Source organism: Pelodiscus sinensis, unplaced genomic scaffold (genome assembly GCF_049634645.1).
Source record: "Pelodiscus sinensis isolate JC-2024 unplaced genomic scaffold, ASM4963464v1 ctg200, whole genome shotgun sequence".
Lineage (NCBI taxonomy): Eukaryota > Metazoa > Chordata > Testudines > Trionychidae > Pelodiscus > Pelodiscus sinensis.
The window spans coordinates 51,498-73,184 of NW_027465904.1; the positions used below are offsets into that span (position 1 = coordinate 51,498).

At 71.9% G+C, this 21,687-nt stretch overlaps 1 protein-coding gene across 1 annotated transcript in view; it reads left to right on the plus strand.

Annotated features, from left to right (window-relative positions):
* LOC102446201 (SCO-spondin-like) overlaps positions 1-21,687 on the plus strand; it is a gene marked incomplete at its 5' end in the record, with an annotated part of 121,166 nt that overhangs the window by 51,491 nt on the left and 47,988 nt on the right. The window contains 20 exon segments of the mRNA XM_075916335.1: positions 1,796-1,937; positions 2,527-2,691; positions 3,223-3,363; positions 4,005-4,343; positions 4,687-4,823; positions 6,168-6,699; positions 8,135-8,299; positions 9,758-9,937; positions 10,979-11,101; positions 11,730-11,859; positions 12,993-13,118; positions 13,401-13,492; positions 15,886-16,068; positions 16,631-16,795; positions 17,239-17,243; positions 18,378-18,631; positions 18,732-18,778; positions 20,271-20,320; positions 20,322-20,440; positions 20,832-20,965. Coding sequence (XP_075772450.1) covers positions 1,796-1,937; positions 2,527-2,691; positions 3,223-3,363; positions 4,005-4,343; positions 4,687-4,823; positions 6,168-6,699; positions 8,135-8,299; positions 9,758-9,937; positions 10,979-11,101; positions 11,730-11,859; positions 12,993-13,118; positions 13,401-13,492; positions 15,886-16,068; positions 16,631-16,795; positions 17,239-17,243; positions 18,378-18,631; positions 18,732-18,778; positions 20,271-20,320; positions 20,322-20,440; positions 20,832-20,965 — 3,229 coding nt within the window.

The window sequence follows — 21,687 nt, forward strand, 5'->3', positions numbered from 1 at the left end:
ACGTGCTCCCGTGCCCCGCGTTGGAGCGTAAGCCAGGGCGGCAGAGCCGGCCGCTTCCCCGCCGCCCGCGTCTGCCCCGCCTCCTGCTCCCAGTCCCTGCCGGCAATGCCGGGTGCCCGGACCCCGGTGCTGCCGCGCTGGTGAGCTCGCCACCCGTGGCGGCCGCTTTTCCGGCCAAGGGGGGGGCTCTCTCCCGGCTGCCAGTGCGGACCCCGCTGGGTCCGTCACCGGGGGGTCTGGGCTTCTAAACCCCCCAGCCTGTTGCTGAGGCTGCTTCCTCCCTGCTCCCAGACCGAGACTAACTCACTCTCCTCCAGCCCTGCCCCCAGCCAGGGCGGCATCCCCCTCCCTTTGTCCCTCTCCCTGGGGGTAGCTGGGCGGACGGGTTGAGACCCTCTTTGCATAGTGACTCACCCCTGTCGTGCTGGGCCGTGGTACCAGCAGCAGCCAGTGGGGTTACCACAGAGCCAGCAGCATAGAAAGCAGCCAGGTACCCCCACTACGGCACAGTGAGTCATTATGCAAAGGGGGCTCCAAACCTGTCTGACCAGCTACCCCCAAGGAGAGAGACAAAGGAAGGGGGATGCTGCCCGGGCTGGGGGCAGGGCTGGAGGTGAGGGGGTTAGTCTCTGCCTGGGATCATGGAGGAAGCAGCCTAGGCAACAGGCTGGGATTTAGGAGCCCAGACCCCCCCATCTCAAGGGGGGCTGAGGCATCCTAGGCCTGCCCTGGAACCAGATTCCATCTGTGCTGGGCTGTATCCTGGAGAAGCAACAAACTCCCCTGTTCTACCGGCTGGTGGAGTCTGTTCGTGCCATTATGGGGGTGCAGGAGGCAGGGGACCCCAACGCGCCATCACAGCCCCTTCTTTCCAAAACCGGGCAGCTTCCCTCAACTTGCTTGTGTGTGCGTGTTTGGGGTGTGTGTGCATTGGGGTGTGTGCATGGTTGTGGGATTTGGGGTGTGTGCGTGGTTGGGGGGTCTTGGGGGTGTGTGGTTGTGGGGTTTGGGGGTGTGTGCATAGTTGGGGGCCTTGGGGGGGTGTGTGTCGTTGGAGGCCTTGGAGGGGTGTGGTTGTTGGTTTGGGGGGCGTGTGTGGTTGGGAGGCCTTGGGGGGGTGTGGTTGTGGGGTTTGAGGGTGTGTGCATAGTTGGGGGTCTTGGGGGGCATGTGTGGTTGGGGGGCCTTGGAGGTGTGTGCTTGTGGGGTTTGGGGGTGTGTGCATAGTTGGGGGCCTTGGGGGGCATGTGTGGTTGGGGGGCCTTGGAGGTGTGTGCTTGTGGGGTTTGGGGGTGTGTGCATAGTTGGGGGCCTTGGGGGGCATGTGTGGTTGGGGGGCCTTGGGGGTGTGTGGTTGTGGGGTTTGGGGGTGTGTGGTTGTGGGGTTTGGGGGTGTGTGCATAGTTGGGGGCCTTGGGGGGCATGTGTGGTTGGGGGGCCTTGGGGGTGTGTGGTTGTGGGGTTTGGGGGTGTGTGCATAGTTGGGGGCCTTGGGGGGCATGTGTGGTTGGGGGGCCTTGGGGGGGTGTGCTTGTGGGGTTTGTTCCTCTCCATGGGGGGTAGCTGGTCGGACCAGTTGAGAGATCCCTTTGCATAATGACTCATCCCTGTCCTGGGCTGTGGTACCGCGGCAGCCAGTGGGGTTACCACAGACCCCTAGAAACCAGCAAGTTCCCTCCACTACGGCACAGGGGGTGTGCGTAGTTGGGGGCCTTGGTGGTTGGGGGCTTTAGGGGGTGCGGTTGGGGCTTTGGGGTGCGCACTGTGTCTGGTCGAGCCCCTCGCTGTCCCACAGCTGTTCCAGGGGAACGTGGACGACTCCACGCCGGCCGTGAGGACCTTCCAGCGCATGGTGCGAGCCCGGCACGTCCGCATCCTGCCGCACGACTTCCACCACGGCATCTTCCTGCGGGCCGAGCTGCTGGGCTGCGAGCCAGGTGTGACGGCGCGTTGGGGGTTCCCTGTCTCCTGCACCCCGAAATGGCACAAACAGGCTGCACCAGCCGGTGGAATTGAGGAAGTTTATTGCCTCTCCAGGATACAGCACAGCACAGATGGAATCTGGTCACAGAGCTGGGCTAGGATGCCTCAGGCCCCCTTGAGATGGGGGAGACTGGGCCCCTAAACTCCAGCCCCTTTCCCTAGGCTGTCTCCTCCATGCTCACAGACAGCAGCCAACTAACTAACCCTCTTCCAGCCCTGCCCCCCAGCCAGGGCAGCATCCACCTTCCTTTGTTCCTCTCCATGGGGGGTGTCTGGCCACTGGTTTGCATAGTGACTCATCCTGTTTTGCTGGGTCGTGGTACCCACGGCAGCCAGTGGGGGTTCCCCCAGAGCCAGCAGCATAGAACCCAGCCAGGTACCCCCCCTACGTCACACCAGGTACCCCCTGGGGGCTCTGCAGGGAGCCAGGGGAGTGAGGCGGGGGGGTGAGGGCATCCCGGGGGGGGGGAGTTTCTCAGGGGGGTGATGTCAGGGGCATCTCCTGGGACCGGCCCAGAATAACCTCCCCCCCGAACCGCCCAGTGCTCGCCGTGGCGCCGGGGGCAGCGACGACAGAGCCGGGCCACAGGGCCTGCCGCCCCGGGGAGTTCTGGTGCCGCAACGGCCGCTGCGTCCCCGCCGGGCCCCAGGGCGTCCTGTGCGACGGCCACGATGACTGCGGCGACTTCTCCGACGAACAGCGCTGCGGTGAGCTGGGCCTGGGGGCAGGGGGCAGGCCAGGGGGTCGGAGGTAATGGAGTGTAGGGGGCAGGGGATCGGGGGGTGCAGGGGGAGTAGGGGGCAGGCCAGGGGGTCGGAGGTAATGGAGTGTAGGGGGCAGGCCAGGGGGTCGGAGGTAATGGAGTGTAGGGGGCAGGGGATTGGGGGGTGCAGGGGGAGTAGGGGGCAGGGCAGGGGGTTGGAGGTAATGGAGTGTAGGGGGCAGGGGATCGGGGGGTGCAGGGGGAGTAGGGGGCAGGCCAGGGGGTCGTAGGTAATGGAGTGTAGGGGGCAGGGCAGGGGATCAGGGGGTGCAAGGGGAGTAGGGGGCAGGGCAGGGGGTCGGAGGTAATGGAGTGTAGGGGGCAGGGCAGGGGATCAGGGGGTGCAGGGGGAGTAGGGGGCAGGCCAGGGGGTCGGAGGTAATGGAGTGTAGGGGGCAGGGCAGGGGGTGAAGGGGGGGCCGGGAGCCGATGGGCCAGCACCCTCCCACTGACGGGCTCCTTCTGCCTCTCCCAGGTGCTGCTCCCACCCGCCCCCTGGCCACCTCCCCGCAGCCCCTGCGCTCCCGGGCTCCCAGTGCGGCCAATGCGAGTGGCCAGGCCGAACCCACGGGCCAGCCGGCGACTCTGGGGCAGCCGACAGGCACGGTGGCAGCAGGTGGGGCGGGGGCGGGGCAGGCGCGGGAGGGGAGGTGCCCAGCACGGGGTCCCTTGGGGGGGGGTCTGTGACAGCGCGTCAGGGCCCCGACCCTGCGCCCCCCCCGCAGCCCGATGGGGCCCTGCCGGCCAGTGGAGCGGAAGGTTTATCGGTTCTCAGACGTGGCCTGGCTTAGGGTCCACGTTGGCGCCGGCGCCGGGGCAGAGCCTTGCTCCTCTCGGGGGTGGCTCACGGGCCCCTGACCCCCCCGTCCTGGACTCACTCTGCTCCCCCAGCCCAGACTGACCCAGCCCCCAGCCCTGCCCCAGCCAGGGGCCGTGCCCCCTCCCTCCCTTTGTCTCCCCCGGGAAGAGCCTTGTTCCCTGCCAGGCTGGGACGGGGTGTCTGGGCCAGTCCCCGTGTGGGGGAGTCAGACCCCACAGCCCGGGGCCACAGACGCCCCCCCGCGGCAGCACAGGGTCTCCTAGTGACTGGGGATGGACAGAGCCGTCCTGCCGGCAGCCCCTGGACCAGCCCGGCGCCCGCAGCCGGCAGCCTGCACATCAGGAAGGCAAGGGAGCTGGCAGGTGGGGCTGGAGGAAGGCGAGGGGCTGACGGGGGCCTGCCCTGTCACTGACTCCTGCTCTCTCTGGCTGGCCCAGGGAAGGAGCCAGGGGCCACGGCGACACCGGGGACGAGGCCAGCGGGGGCCACGCGCAGCCCCGGAGCAGCTGGCACCGCCGGGCCCCACCCGAGCACGGGGCCGCCTGGCCTGGCAAGCACACAGCCCGGGCGCCCAGGGGAGATGCCCACCGCCGGCACCCCCGGGCTCCCGTGGGCAGGGACCACCTCTCCGGGGACCCCGCGGCCGCCGGGCCCCACGCTGCCGGGCATGGCGGCTGTGACGGTGTCGGTGGTAGGCCCAAGCCCCACAGGGCTGCCCGGGCTGCACACCGGCCCTTCCCTGCCTGGCAGGCCTGGGCTGGCCACCACTGCGGCAGGTAAGTGCCGGGGCCGGGCCGGGCGGGGCTCGCTGGCGCTTGCCCGCTGAGGGGTCGGGGGTGCCCCGGGGAGAGCCCAAGGGGGCAGAGCGTGGGGCTGGTGACCCCCGTGGAGGGTCTGCCCCCTCGGAGTGCCCACCAGAGTACCAGGGGGTGCGGGGAGCTGCCCACCTCGCTGTTCCTGGGCTCCGGGCACGTCCCAGCCCCTGCCACGCCGAGCCCCCGCCCCCCGCCCCTGCCCCGGCCCTTCCCGCAGTGGGGTGGGGCCCCTGGGAAGGGAGTGATGGGAGCCGAGAGGCCCAGGGGCTCACTGCCCGCACCCCAACCCTGTCTTCCTCCCCAGGGCTGCCCTTCCCCCGGCTGCTCTGCCCCCCGGGTTCCTTCGCCTGCGAGGTGCTGGGCTGTGTGGAGGCCGCCGTGGTGTGCGACGGGCGGGAGGACTGCCTGGACGGCTCTGACGAGTGGCACTGCGGTGAGCGGGCCCTGGGGCAGCCCCTCCCCCTCCATCCCAGACCCACAGGGCGGGCCCCGGCTCCCCTCCCTGCCCCCTTCGGTCACCTTCCCAGGCCGGGCCGCCGGGTCCGCTTGTCCCAGGCTGGCTTTGCCCAGGGCTCCGGAGTCCCCAGCTGGGCCGGTTCTGTGCGGCTGCCCCTTTGAAATGCGGCCGTGGCGTTTCAAAGGGCAGCGCCGCATGGAGCCCGTACCCTGGGCTGAGTGCGGCGCTGCCCTTGGAAGTACCCCCGGCCCCTTTCGCTGCCTCTGTCGACCCGACTGGCCCGCAGGCCTTTGCCAGCTGACGAGTCTGGGGCTGACACTGCTGCCACGCTTCCCAGAAGCACGCGAGATCCGTCATAGGATCCGTCCCCTGGCCCCAATGCCCCCCAACCACACACACACAGAGTCCCTCCAGTCGGTGTTATAGTTATCAGTCCAGAGTCTGGGGGCCAGATCGATTCCTTTGTCGGCCGCGATCCGATGCTCCTGGAGTTGGTGGCAAGACGAACCCAAAGTCCCACGGCAAAGCACCTGCTTTTATAACCCTTTCCTCTGCTGAACTCTGGACTCCGCTGTGTCAGCCTGTGGCCGGTGTCAACGTCAATCGTTCCCCAGACACCTCCGAAGGCTCATCCTGTAATCAGTCTCTGGCAGGGGAGCCAGCTCCACTTTAGGGCCGTCAATCCGCCAATCCGATCACTCCTTGACCGTGGGCAGGCAGGGATGGTCCCTCTGACGCCGATCCGTCTGTCTTCACCCGCACCTCGCCCCTCCTTTCTTGGCCATGTGGCTCTGAGGATAACCTTCGCCCCGCTAGCCCCACAGTCACACACAGCCAGTCCTTCCAAGGCCTTGCGGAGAAAAGCGCAATCCGGCAGTATCCGGGGGCTCTGGGCAGGCGGGGGGAGGCCGGGGGCCTCTGGGCCGGCGGGGGGAGGCTGGGGGGCTCTGGGCCGGCGGGGGGAGGCTGGGGGGGGCTCTGGGCCGGCGGGGGGAGGCAGGGGGGGCTCTGGGCCGGCGGGGGGACGCCGGGGGGGGCTCTGGGCCGGCGGGGGGGAGGCGGGGGGGCTCTAGGACGGCGGAGGGAGGCCGGGGGGGCTCTGGGCCGGCGGGGGGAGGCCGGGGGGGCTCTGGGCCGGCGGGGGGAGGCCGGGGGGGGGCTCTGGGCCGGCGGGAGGAGGTGGGGGGGCTCTAGGACGGCGGAGGGAGGCCGGGGGGGCTCTGGGCCGGCGGGGAGAGGCCGGGGGGGGGGCTCTGGGCCGGCGGAGGGAGGCCGGGGGGGCTCTGTGGCGGCGGGGGGAGGCCGGGGGGGCTCTCGGCCGGCGGGAGGAGGCCGGGGGGGCTCTGTGGCGGCGGGGGGACGCCGGGGGGGCTCTGGGCCGGCGGGAGGAGGCCGGGGGGGCTCTGGGCCGGCGGGGGGACGCCGGGGGGGCTCTGGGCCGGCGGAGGGAGGCCGGGGGGGGCTCTGGGCCAGCGGGAGGAGGCCGGGGGGGCTCTGGGCCGGCGGGGGGATGCCGGGGGGGCTCTCGGCCGGCGGGGGGAGGCCGGGGGGGCTCTCGGCCGGCGGGGGGACGCCGGGGGGGCTCTCGGCCGGCGGGGGGAGGCCGGGGGGGCTCTGGGCCAGGCCTCGGGTCAGGGTTAGCCCATGGCCGGGCGCTCCCCTCACTCTGCCTGCCGCTGTCCCTGCAGGAGGCCCCACTGCCTGGCCCGTGCCCCCCACGGCCCCGGCCCCCCCCCACGGGCCGGCCCAGCGCCTGCTCCGCCAAGCAGTTCTCCTGCGGCAGTGGGGAGTGCGTGGCCATGGACAGGCGCTGCGACCTGCGCCCCGACTGCCGGGACGGCTCCGACGAGAGCAGCTGTGGTACGTCCGCTCCCCTGGGGCTGGGCAGGGCCCCTGGTGCTCCCCTGTGGGGCTGGGCAGGCCCCTGGCGCTCCCCTGTGGGGCTGGGCAGGGCCCTGGCGCTCCCCTGTGGGGCTGGGCAGGCCCCTAGCGCTCCCCTGTGGGGCTGGGCAGGGCCCTGGCGCTCCCCTGTGGGGCTGGGCATGGCCCTGGCGCTCCCCTGGGGGCTGGGCAGGGCCCTGGCGCTCCCCTGTGGGGCTGGGCAGGGCCCTGGCGCTCCCCTGTGGGGCTGGGCAGGCCCCTAGCGCTCCCCTGTGGGGCTGGGCAGGCCCCTGGCGCTCCCCTGTGGGGCTGGGCAGGGCCCTGGCGCTCCCCTGTGGGGCTGGGCAGGGCCCTGGCGCTCCCCTGTGGGGCTGGGCAGGCCCCTAGCGCTCCCCTGTGGGGCTGGGCAGGTCCCTGGCGCTCCCCTGTGGGGCTGGGCAGGGCCCTGGCGCTCCCCTGTGGGGCTGGGCAGGGCCCTGGCGCTCCCCTGTGGGGCTGGGCAGGCCCCTAGCGCTCCCCTGGGGGGCTGGGCAGGGCCCCTGGCGCTCCCCTGTGGGGCTGGGCAGGGCCCTGGCGCTCCCCTGGGGGGCTGGGCAGGCCCCTGGCGCTCCCCTGGGGGCTGGGCAGGCCCCTGGCGCTCCCCTGTGGGGCTGGGCAGGCCCCTGGCGCTCCCCTGTGGGGCTGGGCAGGGCCCTGGCGCTCCCCTGTGGGGCTGGGCATGGCCCTGGCGCTCCCCTGGGGGCTGGGCAGGGCCCTGGCACTCCCCTGTGGGGCTGGGCAGGCCCCTGGCGCTCCCCTGTGGGGCTGGGCAGGGCCCTAACGCTCCCCTGTGGGGCTGGGCAGGGCCCTGGCGCTCCCCTGTGGGGCTGGGCAGGGCCCTGGTGCTCCCCTGTGGGGCTGGGCAGGGCCCTGGCGCTCCCCTGTGGGGCTGGGCAGGGCCCTGGCGCTCCCCTGTGGGGCTGGGCAGGGCCCTGGCGCTCCCCTGTGGGGCTGGGCAGGGCCCTGGCGCACCCCTGTGGGGCTGGGCAGGCCCCTGGCGCTCCCCTGGGGGGCTGGGCAGGCCCCTGGCGCTCCCCTGTGGGGCTGGGCAGGGCCCTGGCGCTCCCCTGTGGGGCTGGGCAGGGCCCTGGCGCTCCCCTGTGGGGCTGGGCAGGCCCCTGGCGCTCCCCTGTGGGGCTGGGCAGGGCCCTGGCGCTCCCCTGTGGGGCTGGGCAGGGCCCTGGCGCACCCCTGTGGGGCTGGGCAGGGCCCTGGCGCTCCCCTGTGGGGCTGGGCAGGCCCCTGGCGCTCTCCTGTGGGGCTGGGCAGGCCCCTAGCGCTCCCCTGTGGGGCTGGGCAGGCCCCTGGCGCTCTCCTGTGGGGCTGGGCAGGGCCCGGGCGCTCCTGCTGGGCTCTGAGCCCGTCTCCCCCCCAGTGGACTGCGTCCTGTCCCCGTGGGGCGGCTGGAGCGACTGCAGCCGGTCGTGCGGGCTGGGGGTGACCTTCCGCCGGCGGGACCTTCTCCGCAACGCCCTGCCCGGGGGCCAGTGTGAGCGCAGCGAGTTCGACAGCCGCTCCTGCTTCCTGCGGGCCTGCCCCGGTGAGCCCCCCGTCTGTCCTGGGGCCCCCCCGTCTGCCCTGGGGCCCCCCCCGCGGCCCTGGGGAAGCCCCCTATGCCCCGTCTCTCCTGGGGAACCCCCCGCCCCATCTGTCCTGGGGGGCCCCCCTGCGGTCCTGGGGAAGCCCCCTATGCCCCGTCTCTCCTGGGGGGCCCCGTGCCCCATCTCTCCTGGGGGGCCCCCGTGCCCCATCTCTCCTGGGGGGCCCCCCGCGGCCCTGGGGAAGCCCCCTATGCCCCGTCTCTCCTGGGGGGCCCCGCGCCCCATCTCTCCTGGGGAACCCCCCGCACCATCTGTCCTGGGAGGCCCCCTGCGGCCCTGGGGAAGCCCCCTATGCCCTGTCTCTCCTGGGGAACCCCCAGTCCGTCTCTCCTGGGGAACCCCCTGCACCCCATCTCTCCTGGGGAACCCCCCACGGCCCTGGGGAAGCCCCCTATGCCCCGTCTCTCCTGGGGAACCCCCAGTCCGTCTCTCCTGGGGAACCCCCCGCGGCCCTGGGGAAGCCCCCTATGCCCCGTCTCTCCTGGGGAACTCCCCTGCGCCCCATCTGTCCTGGGAGGCCCCCCCGCAGCCCTGGGGAAGCCCCCTATGCCCTGTCTCTCCTGGGGGGCCCTGCACCCCATCTCTCCTGAGGGGCCCCCCATGCCCCATCTCTCCTGGGGAACCCCCGGCCCATCTCTCCTTGGGAGCTCCCCCCATGACCCTGCACCCCTGGGGAACCCTCCCCCGTGGTCTGTAAGGAGCCCCTCTGCATCCCTGAGGAGCACCCCTGGGGATCCCCACCCCCATGGTCCTTCACCCCGGGGAGCCCCGCCGCCATGCTCCTGCACCCCTGGGGAGCCCCGCCCCCATGGTCCTTCACCCCGGGGATTCCCGCCCCCATGGTCCTTCACCCCGTGGAGCCCCGCCCCCATGGTCCTGCACCCCGGGGAGCCCCGCCCCCATGGTCCTTCACCCCGGGGATTCCCGCCCCCATGGTCCTTCACCCCGTGGAGCCCCGCCCCCATGGTCCTGCACCCCGGGGAGCCCCGCCCCCATGGTCCTTCACCCCGGGGATTCCCGCCCCCATGGTCCTTCACCCCGGGGAGCCCCGCCCCCATGGTCCTGCACTGCCCTTCAGGTGGGGACAGTGGCTCAGCCCCCCTCGGCAGAGCCCCCCTTGCCTGCACCGGCCCTTTGCCAGGCGGCTGCCGGACGCACCAGGAAAGCGGGGACTCCCCCAAGGCACCTCCCTGTGTCTGGCTGCCCCCCACCCCCTCTGCTGGCCTGGGTCACTAGGCCCACTCCTGGGGGGTGCCCGAGGGAGCCCCGCTCTGCCCTTCCCGGCAGCCAGGCCGGCCGGAGAACCGGGGCGGGGGCGGGGGCGAGGGCTGGGGAGGGGGCCGGGCCCCTCCCGGATGGGGCCCAGCAGCTCTGACCCCCGGCCCCCCTGTCGGCAGTGAACGGGGCGTGGGCCGCCTGGGGCGAGTGGTCGGACTGCGACGCCGAGTGCCGGGGCGGGGTGCGGAGCCGCACGCGGAGCTGTGCCGACCCCCCGCCCAAGAACGGGGGCCAGGCCTGCCCGGGCGACGCTGTGCAGACCGAGGCCTGCAACCTGCAGCCCTGCGGGGACGCCCGCGGTGAGCCGGGCAGGGGGAGCGGGAAAGGCAGGGCCAAGGGCAGGGGGCGGCGGGGAGGGTCTGGGGGGAAAAGGCCTGGGTGCACTGAGGATTCAGAGGGGTGGGGAGAGGCGGGGAGGGGCAGTGGGGGTGCCGAGGAGTGAGGGGGGCCGGGAGAGGCAGGGAGCGGTATGGGGGGCCGGGAGAGGTGGGGGGGGGCAGTGGGGGTGCCGAGGGGAGAGGGGGGCAGGGAGAGGCGGGGAGGGTCAGTGGGGGTGCCGAGGGGCGAGGGGGCCTGGGAGAGGCAGGGAGCGGTACGGGGGGCCGGGAGAGGCGGGGAGGGGCAGTGGGGGTGCCGAGGGGCGAGGGGGGCAGGAAGAGGCAGGGAGGAGTACGGGGGGCCGGGAGAGGTGGGGAGGGGCAGTGGGGGTTGTGACGGCGCGTTGGGGGTCCCCCGTCTCCTGCACCCCGAAATGGCACAAACAGACTGCACCAGCCGGTGGAGTAGAGGAAGTTTATTGCCTCTCCAGGATACAGCACAGCACAGATGGAATCTGGTCACAGAGCTGGGCTAGGATGCCTCAGGCCCCCTTGAGATGGGGGAGACTGGGCCCCTAAACTCCAGCTCCTCTCCCTAGGCTGTCTCCTCCATGCTCCCAGACAGCAACTAACTCACCCTCCTCCAGCCCTGCCCCCCAGCCAGGGCAGCATCCCCCTTCCTTTGTTCCTCTCCATGGGGGGTGTCTGGCCACTGGTTCAACAAGTTTGGCATTACCTCTGCCTAGCGAGGTTTTCCCTGCTGGGTCTTGCTCCAGACAGCAGGGGTCACCACAGCCCAGCAAGTACCCCCACTACGTCACAGTGGTGCCGAGGGGCGAGGGGGGCAGGAAGAGGCAGGGAGCGGTCCGGGGGGCCGGGAGAGGTGGGGTGGGGCAGTGGGGGTGCCGAGGGGGGCAGGAAGAGGCAGGGAGCGGTCCGGGGGGCTGGGAGAGGCGGGGAGGGGCAGCAGGGCGGGGGTGCCGAGGGAGCCGGCTGCAGGCTCTGAGCGCCCGTGCCCCCCAGACTGTGGCCCCGAGATGGTGCATGTGCAGGCGGGCGACTGCGAGAGGGGCCTGGTGGCGCCGTGCCCAGAGTCGTGCCGGGAGCTGGGCGCCGAGACAAGCTGCCCCAGCCGCTGCGTGGAGGGTGAGCGGCGCCGGGGCTGGCGGGCTCGGGGGCGGGGCTCGGGGGCTGGGGGCCCGGGGGCCGGTGTGGCTGCGCGTTGGGGTTTCCCCGTCTCCTGCACCCCCGGAGTGGCACAAAGAGACTCCCCCAGCCGGTAGAACAGGGGGGTTTATCGCCTCTCCAGGATACAGCCCAGCACAGATGTAACCTGGTTCCAGGGCAGGCCTAGGACGCCTCAGGCCCCTGGAGATGGGGGAGCCTGGGCCCCTAAATCTCAGCCCCTCCCTAGGCTGCCTCCCCCCTGCTCCCAGACAGAAACTCCCCACCTCCCCTCCAGCCCTGCCCCCAGCCAGGGCAGCCTCCCCCTTCCCTTGTCCCTCTCCCTGGGGTAGCTGGTCAGACCGGTTGGGCGCCCCTGGCCTGGTGACTCCCCCCTGCCCAGCTGGGCCGTGGTGCAGGCAGCAGCCAGTGGGGGTCACCCCCAGCCCCAGCCCAGCCGCCAGCAAGGTCCCCCCCCTGCGTCCCAGCCCGGCTGGTGGCACCGCAGCTGGCCCCTGGCCCCGGGCGGAGCCTTCCCCCTCCAGCCGGCCGCTCGCTGCCCGCGCCCGGGGCCCAGCTGCCGGCCTGTGACGGGCGCTGGTCCCGGCAGGGTGCCGCTGCCCCCCGGGGCTCTACCTGCAGGAGGGCGGCTGCGTGAACATCAGCCAGTGCCCCTGCCAGCTGGGCCAGGAGCGGCACCTGCCCGGGGAGACCTTCCTGCTCCGCAACTGCAGCCAGTGGTGAGTGTCGCCCCCCCCCCCACAGGGCACAGGGGGGTCCTCGGGCCCCGGGGCCCCAGCGCGGCACAGACTGGGGGGCAGAGCCAGGCCCTGGGCCCCTCCCTGCCCCCCAAGCCAGCCGGACTCCGCCCCACGCCCCAGCTCTGTCCTCCTCTGCGCGGTGTCCCAGGCCGAAGGGGTCTGCGGGCGCGACGGCGCATGGGGACCGACCCGTCCGTGGCCTGACGTGCCGCCTACAAATGGGCTTGTTGCTGCTCCGAGGTCCGGCGCAGCGCGGGCTCCACGCGGGCACGGGGCCGGCCGACAGCCCTAGTGCCCCTGGGGGGAGGGGTTCCCAGGCCCCTGCGCCCCCATACTGGTGTGAATCGGCTGCCCCCTCTCCCTGCCACCGAACCCTCCTTCCCCCAGCAGCCCCCCTCCTGTCTCACACCCCTTCTCCTGGCCAGGGGGGACGTGGCCTGGCCATGGCCTAGGTGCCTGTCCCCAGGGACCCCCCCCCCCGCTGGGCAGTGCTACACACACCAGCCAGTAGGGGTCACCCCCGGCCCACACAGCGACCAATGACTGCCCAGCCAGAGCCGACAGCCCCCCCCACTGCATCACACCGGGTCCCAGTGTGAGCGTGAGGGGCTGGGGCAGCCTCCCTCCGTGAGTCACACCCGGAATCCCCTCCCCCATCTAGCAAGCGGGGCAGTGCCCAGGGAAACTGAGGCACGCCCGCGGGGCTACGGGGACGGGCGGAATCCCACACAGCAGCGCAAGGGCAGAGCGCGAACGCAACCCCCACTTCCTCGCGGCGCCTGCCGGGCACTGGGGCCCCAGGCCGTTCCCATGGGCGTCGGCCCGGCCCCCGCACCGCCCCCAGCCTGCTCTTGGCGCAATCGGGTGGCCGTGCCCTCGGTGCCACGCACGGGCCTGGCGCCCAGCGGAGCTTAGGGCCAAGGGCAGACCCCTGGGGCTCCACGCTGGGTGGCGCTCGCCAGCTCTGGCCCCGCCTGGCTGAGCCCTGCCGGGGAGCAGCCTCGGTGCTGAGCGGGGCCCCACAGCGAGAGCAGAGCCCCTGGCCCCACTGACTGGGCCACGGGAGCTGTGGGTGCCCTGGCCCAGCCCCCTGCGCCCGCGTCTCTCCCCAGCGTGTGCCTGGACGGGGCGGTGACGTGCGAGGACCTGGCCTGCCCGGTGAGCTGCGGCTGGTCCGCCTGGTCCCCCTGGAGCCCCTGTGACCGCAGCTGTGGGGCCGGCATGCGGGAGAGGTTCAGGTGCGAGGGGAGCAGAGAGCGCGGGGGTCCTCGCAGTGGGTGCTGGCCACAGGGGGGGCTGGAGGGCAGGGGTGCTCTCCGGGCTGTGGGAGGCGGGGTGGGGGCCCAGCTGGGGGCGCTGGGGCAGCTATGTGTGTGGGGGGGGGCTAGGCTGTGGGGGGGAGGGGGTGCTAGGCTGTGGGGGGCGTGGGGACAGTTGTGGGTGGGGGCTGTGAGGAGAGGGGGACCCAGCTGGGGGCACAGGAATGCACTGACCCTCTGCTGGTTCCCTACCCCCCCCAGATCCCCAACCAACCCGGAGGCTGCCAACGGCGGAGCCCCGTGCGAAGGGGACGCGCAGGAGGTGCGGGAATGCTACACGGCCTGCGTCTCCGGTACGGCCAGTGAGCCCGGCCTCAGCCCGGGCCCTCCCCGCGGTGTCCCTAGCCCAGGGGCCGGTCCCTGCTGTGTCTCTACCCCGAGGGGCTGGTCCCTGCTGTGTCTCTACCCCGAGGGGCTGGTCCCTGCTGTGTCTCTACCCCGAGGGGCTGGTCCCTGCTGTGTCTCTAACCCGAGGGGGCTGGTCCCTGCTGTGTCTCTACCCCGAGGGGCTGGTCCCTGTTGTGTCTCTAACCCGAGGGGGCCGGTCCCCGCGGTGTCCCTAGCCCAGGGGCTGGTCCCTGCTGTGTCTCTACCCCGAGGGGCTGGTCCCTGCTGTGTCTCTAACCCGAGGGGGCCGGTCCCCGCGGTGTCCCTAGCCCAGGGGCCGGTCCCTGTTGTGTCTCTACCCCGAGGGGGCCGGTCCCCGCGGTGTCCCTAGCCCAGGGGCCGGTCCCTGCTGTGTCTCTACCCCGAGGGGGCCGGTCCCCGCGGTGTCCCTAGCCCAGGGGCCGGTCCCTGTTGTGTCTCTACCCCGAGGGGGCCGGTCCCCGCGGTGTCCCTAGCCCAGGGGCCGGTCCCTGCTGTGTCTCTACCCCGAGGGGGCCGGTCCCTGCTGTGTCCCTAGCCCAGGGGCCGGTCCCTGCTGTGTCTCTACCCCGAGGGGGCCGGTCCCTGCTGTGTCCCTAGCCCAGGGGCCGGTCCCTGCTGTGTCTCTACCCCGAGGGGGCCGGTCCCTGCTGTGTCTCTACCCCGAGGGGGCCGGTCCCCGCGGTGTCCCTAGCTCAGGGGCCGGTCCCTGCTGTGTCTCTAACCCGAGGGGGCCGGTCCCCGCGGTGTCCCTAGCTCAGGGGCCGGTCCCTGCTGTGTCTCTACCCCGAGGGGGCCGGTCCCCGCGGTGTCCCTAGCCCAGGGGCCGGTCCCTGTTGTGTCTCTACCCCGAGGGGGCCGGTCCCCGCGGTGTCCCTAGCCCAGGGGCCGGTCCCTGCTGTGTCTCTACCCCGAGGGGGCCGGTCCCCGCGGTGTCCCTAGCTCAGGGGCCGGTCCCTGCTGTGTCTCTAACCCGAGGGGCCGGTCCCTGCTGTGTCTCTACCCCGAGGGGCCGGTCCCCGCGGTGTCCCTAGCCCAGGGGCCGGTCCCTGCTGTGTCTCTACCCCGAGGGGCCGGTCCCCGCGGTGTCCCTAGCCCAGGGGCCGGTCCCTGCTGTGTCTCTACCCCGAGGGGGCCGGTCCCCGCGGTGTCCCTAGCCCAGGGGCCGGTCCCTGCTGTGTCTCTACCCCGAGGGGCCGGTCCCTGCTGTGTCTCTACCCCGAGGGGCCGGTCCCTGCTGTGTCTTGTGGGAGATTTCAAATAACTCCGATTGTGTCTAAGGAGGGACTGTGCAGGAATCAAAACTCTCTGAAAGAAAACTGCTGTGAGGGTTACAAGTTTTCCAGGCCTCTCTCCCTGTAACAGAGAGAAATCAAATTAGCTCTAATCAAGACCCTTACAATGCCTCTCTCAAGTTCATGGATACTCCTAGGGTATGTCTACACTGCAGCCCTAGTTCGAACTAGGGATGCAAATGGAGACGACCAAAGTAGCTAATGAAGCGGGGATTTAAATATCCTGCGCTCCATTAAGATGATCTCGCCGGCGCGCTAGTTCGAATCACAGCTGGGAGTCCCTCAAAAAATGAGGAGTAACATTAGTTCGGACTAAGGGCTTTAGTCCGAACTAACGCATCCCGGCGCGCACTTCCTGGTTTGAATCAGCTGTGATTCGAACTAGCGCGCCGGCGAGATCATGTTAATGGAGCGCGGGATATTTAAATCCCCGCTTCATTAACTACTTCGGTCGTCTCCATTTGCATCCCTAGTTCGAACTCGGGATGCAGTGTAGACGTACCCAAAGTCTGTCACAATTTGTCATGTAAACCCTTATTTTTGTCACAGTTTGCCTTGTAGACTTCTCCACTCAAGTTCTCATGTGGCTTTGTTCTGTAAAATTTACTTCTAGCACTCCTGGGGTGAACAGAAACGTCTCAGAGTGCTTCTGCTGAGACTGTGAGATGTTAAAGAGAAACAATCCACAACTGAACTGTCTAAGCATTCTGTATAAAGGGTCCAAAAACCTGTAACTCAGGGCTGCTTCACTCTTGGTGTGCCAGCCTGCATGCAGGCATCATAAAGTTTTTCCTTCTAGATTTCTCTCCTGCCTCACTGATTTGACCTCCGGCCTCAGACCCTTCTGGGGGCTCTGTACCCCAGGGGAGCGAGATTTCCCCCACAGTCTCTACCCCGAGGGGCCGGTCCCTGCTGTGTCTCTACCCCGAGGGGCCGGTCCCTCTGTGTTTCTACCCCGAGGGGTGGTCTGGGCTGGGCCATGTCCCGGCCGGGTGGCTCTGACCGGCTCTGCCCCCGATCCCCAGAGCCCGCCGGCCCCTGGAGCGACTGGACGCCCTGGTCCCCCTGCTCCAAGACCTGCTTCTACAGCCTGGACCGGGTGGGGGTGCGGAAGCGGTTCCGTCACTGCAACAGCACCAGCGGGGGCGCCGGGCGGTGCCAGGGGGCGCCCGTGCAGGAGGAGCCGTGCGACACACCGCCCTGCCCCGGTGAGAGCCCGCCTGGAGCCACGGACAGCGTGTCTGCGGGGCATGGAGCAGGGAGACCCGAGCCTGCCATCTAGACCACAGGATGGAGGGCTGGCCCTGTTGGAGGGGAGCCCTGGGGAAGGAGGGGAACCAGGGCAGGGCCCCGGGCTCCGAGGGGGGATCCGGGGCAGGGCTCCGGGCTCCGAGGGGGGATCCGGGGCAGGGCTCCGGGCTCCGAGGGGGGATCCGGGGCAGGGCTCCGGGCTCCGAGGGGGGATCCGGGGCAGGGCTCCGGGCTCCGAGGGGGGATCCAGGGCAGGGCTCCGGGCTCCGAGGGGGGATTCAGGGCAGGGCTCCGGGCTCCGAGGGGGGATCTGGGGCAGGGCTCCGGGCTCCGAGGGGGAATCCATGTGGCATGGGCAGGGGAGCCCCCGGGCGGGGGTACCAGGGGAGGGCCGGGGGCTCCCGCACACAGACCCAGAGCCCCTCTTAGGGCTCCCCCGGCCTTGGGGCGCGGCACCGAGGGGACCCGGCTCCTGTCCTGCCGGCGGCTCCCAGCCCCCTGCTCTGCTGCCCCCGGCAGTGGGCGGCGTCTGGACCCCCTGGACGGCCTGGTCCCAGTGCTCCGCCACCTGCGATTCCGGCGTCCAGACCCGCAGCCGCGCCTGCTCCAACCCAGCCTACGGCGGGCCCGAGTGCACGGGGCCCCTGGCCCAGACCCGGGCCTGCAACAGCCAGCCCTGCCGAGGTACGGGGGGGCCGGGCGCGGGGCCCTGCTGAGGTACGGGGGGGGCCGGGGGCCGGGCGCGGGGCCCTGCCGAGGTACGGGGGGGCCGGGGGGCCGGGCGCGGGGCCCTGCCGAGGTACGGGGGGGCCGGGCGCGGGGCCCTGCCGAGTTACGGTTCCTGGTTCGAGCCCCCGACCCTGCGCCCCCGTCCGGGGCCAGCCGGTGGAGTGGAAGGGCTGTTGGGTCCCAGGGGCAGGGTGCAGCGCGGGGGCGGTGTGTGAGCCAGACACCCCGAGCCGGCGGCCTCCTTCCTCAGGGGGGCGGGCTCCCGGGCCCTGAACCCCCCTTTGTGCTCCCAGTCCCCTCTCCTCATCCTCCCCCGCCAAGACCCACTCACACCCCCAGCGACTGGTCCCCCGGCGGCCCCGCCCCTCGCTTTGTTCAAATTCCACCCCCCAGCCCAGGGGCCGTGTGTGACGGCGCGTTGGGGTTCCCCTCTCCTGCACCCCCGTAATGGCAGGAACAGACTCCCCCAGCCAGTAGAACAGGGGAGTTTATTGCTTCTCCAGGATACAGCCCAGCACAGATGGAATCTGGTTCCAAGAACTGGGGCTAGGAGGCCTCAGTGCCCCCCCTTGAGATGGGGGGTGGCTGGGCCCTACAATCCCAGCCCCCCTCCCTAGCTCCTTCTCCCCTGCTTCCCAGACAGAAACTACCCACCTCTTCCAGCCCTGCCCCCAGCCAGGGCGGCATCCCCCTTCCTTTGTTCCTCTCCCTGGGGGGTAGCTGGTCGGACCGGTTGAGAGACCCCTTTGCATAATGACTCCCCCCTGCCCTGCTGGGCCGTGCTGCAGCCAGTGAGGGTCACTCACAGCCCACCGCCCAGCATAGCCACCAGCAAGGTACCCCCCCGACGTCACACCGTGCGGCTGGGCCGTGGCCTACGTGCCCCCCCTCAGGGCCCATGACTCTGTTTCCCCCCACCCGTGCCCCACGGCGCTGTGCCCCCGCCCATGACCTGCCCATGACTCTGTTTCCCCCCACCCGTGCCCCACAGCGCTGTGCCCCCCACCCATGACCTGCCCATGACTCTGTTTCCCCCACCCGTGCCCCACAGCGCTGTGCCCCCCGCCCATGACCTGCCCATGACTCTGTTTCCCCCCACCCGTGCCCCACGGCGCTGTGCCCCCCGCCCATGACCTGCCCATGACTCTGTTTCCCCCCACCCGTGCCCCACGGCGCTGTGCCCCCCGCCCATGACCTGCCCATGACTCTGTTTCCCCCCACCCGTGCCCCACGGCGCTGTGCCCCCCGCCCATGACCTGCCCATGACTCTGTTTCCCCCCACCCGTGCCCCACAGCGCTGTGCCCCCCACCCATGACCTGCCCATGACTCTGTTTCCCCCCACCCGTGCCCCACAGCGCTGTGCCCCCGCCCATGACCTGCCCATGACTCTGTTTCCCCCCACCCGTGCCCCACGGCGCTGTGCCCCCCCGCCCATGACCTGCCCATGACTCTGTTTCCCCCCACCTGTGCCCCACGGCGCTGTGCCCCCGCCCATGACCTGCCCATGACTCTGTTTCCCCCACCCGTGCCCCACAGCGCTGTGCCCCCCCGCCCATGATCTACCAGACAGCGGAGGAGTGCCGGCGAGGGGGCGGGCCATGCCCGCGGCTGTGCCTGGACCAGGGCGCCGGCGTGGAATGCGCCACCCGCTGCTACGAGGGCTGCTACTGCCCCGCCGGGCTCTTCCTGCAGAACGGCAGCTGCGTGGCACAGAGCCAGTGCCTCTGCCTCCACCAGGGGGTGCTGTACCCGCCGGGCCACACTGCGCCCCACGACGCCTGCAACAACTGGTGCGTTGGGCCCCGGCCCCCCCCGCGGGCCACGAGCCTGCCGGCCGCTCTGGGGCGGGCACCCGGGCACCACGCTGAGCCTCGCCCTGTCTCCCCACAGCACCTGCCTGGCCGGGGAGATGGTGTGTGGCACGGAGCCCTGCCCAGGTATCGTCCCGCCGGCGCCAGGGACGAGGGGCCGGGGAGGGCGCCGAGTGGGCACAGCTACGGCCCAGCTGCCCCCGGGCGGGCACTGATTGGGGGGGGGCTGGGCTGGGAGGGACGGTCCCTCCAGCCTGGGGCAGGGGCAGGGGCAGGGGCAGGGCTGGGTGCCCAGGGCAGGGACAGAGGTGGGACCCGGGACAGGGCAGGGGCAGGGCTGGGTGTGATGGCGCGTCGGGGTCCCCGGCCCTGCACCCCCGGAGCAGCCAGACCAGGCCCCGCCGGCCGGTAGAACAGGGGGGTCGTCGCTCCTCCGGGTACAGCCCAGCACAGACGGGACGTGGCTCCAGGAGTCAGGGCCAGGGCGCCTCAGACCCCTTGGGGGGGGGGCCATCGCCCCTCAGCCCCCTTGGGGGGGGGCCATCGCCCCCTCAGCCCCCAGCTCAGGCCCTTTCCTGTCTCCCAGCCAGCGACTGCCCCTCCCCCAACACTCCCTTCCTTTGTTCCATCCCTTCCCTCGACCGGTCCGACCGGTTCGGTCACTGTCACTCATGGGTCCTCAAGGTGCCCCCCGCTGGGCCGTGCTCACAGGCACAGGCCAGTAGGGGTCGCCCACAGCCCAACCCTAGCGCCCAGCAAGGTGTGAGGGCGCGTCGGGGTCCCCGCCTCCTGCACCCCTGGAGTGGCACGAACAGACCCCACCAGCCGGTAGAACAGGGGGGTTTATTGCTTCTCCTCCAGGACACAGCCCAGCACTGATGGAGTCTGGTTACAGGGCAGGCCTGGGACGGGGGAGCCTGGGCCCCTAAACCCCAGCCCCTTGCCTAGGCTGCCTCCTTCATGATACCAGCCAGGAACTAAACCTCCCCCCCAGCCCTGCCCCCAGCCAGGGGCTGGTCTCCCCCCCTCCCTCTGTCCCTCCCTGGGCGGCTGAGCCTGGGTGTCTGGTTAATCCACGTGGGAGAGTCTGAGAATCTCCCACCCAGCGCAGGGGCCCCGGGTCCCAGAGCAGACCCCCCCCCCCCCCCCCCCCCCAGCGGCACAGAATGTACTGACACTACATCATGGCGGGTGTCCGGGGCAGGGCTGGGGCAGGGCCGGGTGTCTGGGCCAGGGCAGGGGCAGGACCGGGTGCCCAGGGCAGGGCAGGGGCAGGGCTGGGTGTCTGGGGCAGGGCAGGGGCAGGGCTGGGTGCCCAGGGCAGGGCAGGGGCAGGGCCGGGTGTCTGGGGCAGGGCTGGGTGCCCAGGGCAGGGCAGGGGCAGGGCTGGGTGCCCGGGCAGGGCCGGGTGCCTGGGCCAGGGCAGGGGCAGGGCGGGTGCCCAGGGCAGGGCAGGGGCAGGGCCGGGTGCCCAGGGCAGGGCCGGGTGCCTGGGGCAGGGCAGGGGCAGGGCCGGGTGTCTGGGGCAGGGCTGGGTGCCCAGGGCAGGGCCGGGTGCCCCAGGCAGGGCCGGGTTCAGAGCCAGGTGCCCAGGGGCTCTCGCCTGCCGTCTCCCCAGTGCCCTGCGGCTGGAGCGGCTGGACGGAGTGGAGCGCCTGCAGCCGCAGCTTGCAACGTGGGCACCCGGCGGCGCTACCGCTCCGGCTCCCGCCCGCCTGCCGCCCTCGGGGGGGCTGACTGCCAGGGCCCCGGCGTGGAGGTCGAGTTCTGCAGCCTGCAGCCCTGCCGGGGTGAGTCGGGCGCGGCCCACGGGCTCCCCGCCGTGCCCGGGGCCAGGGGAGCGTCTGGGCTGCCCCGGCAGCTCTCTGGGCACGGCCTCGCCCTGGGGCTGGGGCCAAGCGAGGCAGCGGCGTGGGGTGGTGCCGTCCCGGGGCCCGGCAGTCGGGAAGGGAGAGGGCCTCTCCTGCCCGGGGAGTGCCAGGGCCGCGGGTCTGCAGGGCCTGGCTCAGCGACTCCGAGGACACAGGGCACTCCTGGGGCGCTGGCCTGTGGGGCGGGGTCCCTGGGAACAGGATCTCCTGTGGGGGGAGGGGGCTCTGGGGCAGGTGGGTCCTCTGGGGCGCTGGCCTGTGGGGCAGGGTCTCGGGCGCATGTACCTGAGCTCCCCTTGTCTCCTGCAGGGCCCCGGGGTGGAGTGGGGCCCTTGGTCGCCCTGCTCTGTGCCCTGCGGGGGCGGCTACCAGAACCGCACCCGGCCCAGCGCCGTCCTGCACCGGATCGAGTTCGCCACCTGCAACCTCCAGCCCTGCGCCGGTTGAGACCTGCCCGTCCGCCTGCTGCCCGCCCGCCTGCCTGTCCACCCGCCTGTCCTCCGCCTGTCTGCCCGCCTGTCCGTCTGCCCACCCGCCTGTCCGCCCGCCTGTCCGTCTGCCCGCCCGCCTGTCTGCCCGCCCGCCTGTCCGCCCGCCTGTCCGTCTGCCCGCCCGCCTGTCCGCTCACCTGCCTGTCCGCCCGCCTGTCTGTCTGCCCGCCCGCCTGTCCACCCATCTGTCTACCCATCTGCCCTCTTGTCCACCCGTCCGCTCTCCTGTCCGTCCATCCGTCTGCCCACCCACCCGTCCACCCGCCCGCCCTCCTGTCCATCCATCCGCCTGTCCGCCTGCCTGTCCGCCCGCCCGCCCGCCTGTCTGCCCGCCCACCTGTCCGCCTGCCTGTCCGCCCACCTGTCCGTTCTGCCGCCCGCCTGTCCGCCCCGCTTGTCCGCCTGCCTGTCCGTCTGCCCGCCCGCCAGCCTGCCCGCCTGTCCGCCCGCCTGTCCATCTGCCCACCCGCCTGTCCGCTCCGCCTGTCCGCCCGCTTGTCCGCCCGCCTGTCCGCCCGCCTGTCTGCCCGCTTGTCCGTCTGCCCGCCCGCTTGTCCGTCTACCCACCCGCCTGTCCTCCCGCCTGTCTGCCTGCCTGCCCACCCACCTGTCCGTCTGCCCGCCCGCCCGTCCACCCATCTGTCTACCCATCTGCCCTCCTGTCCACCCATCT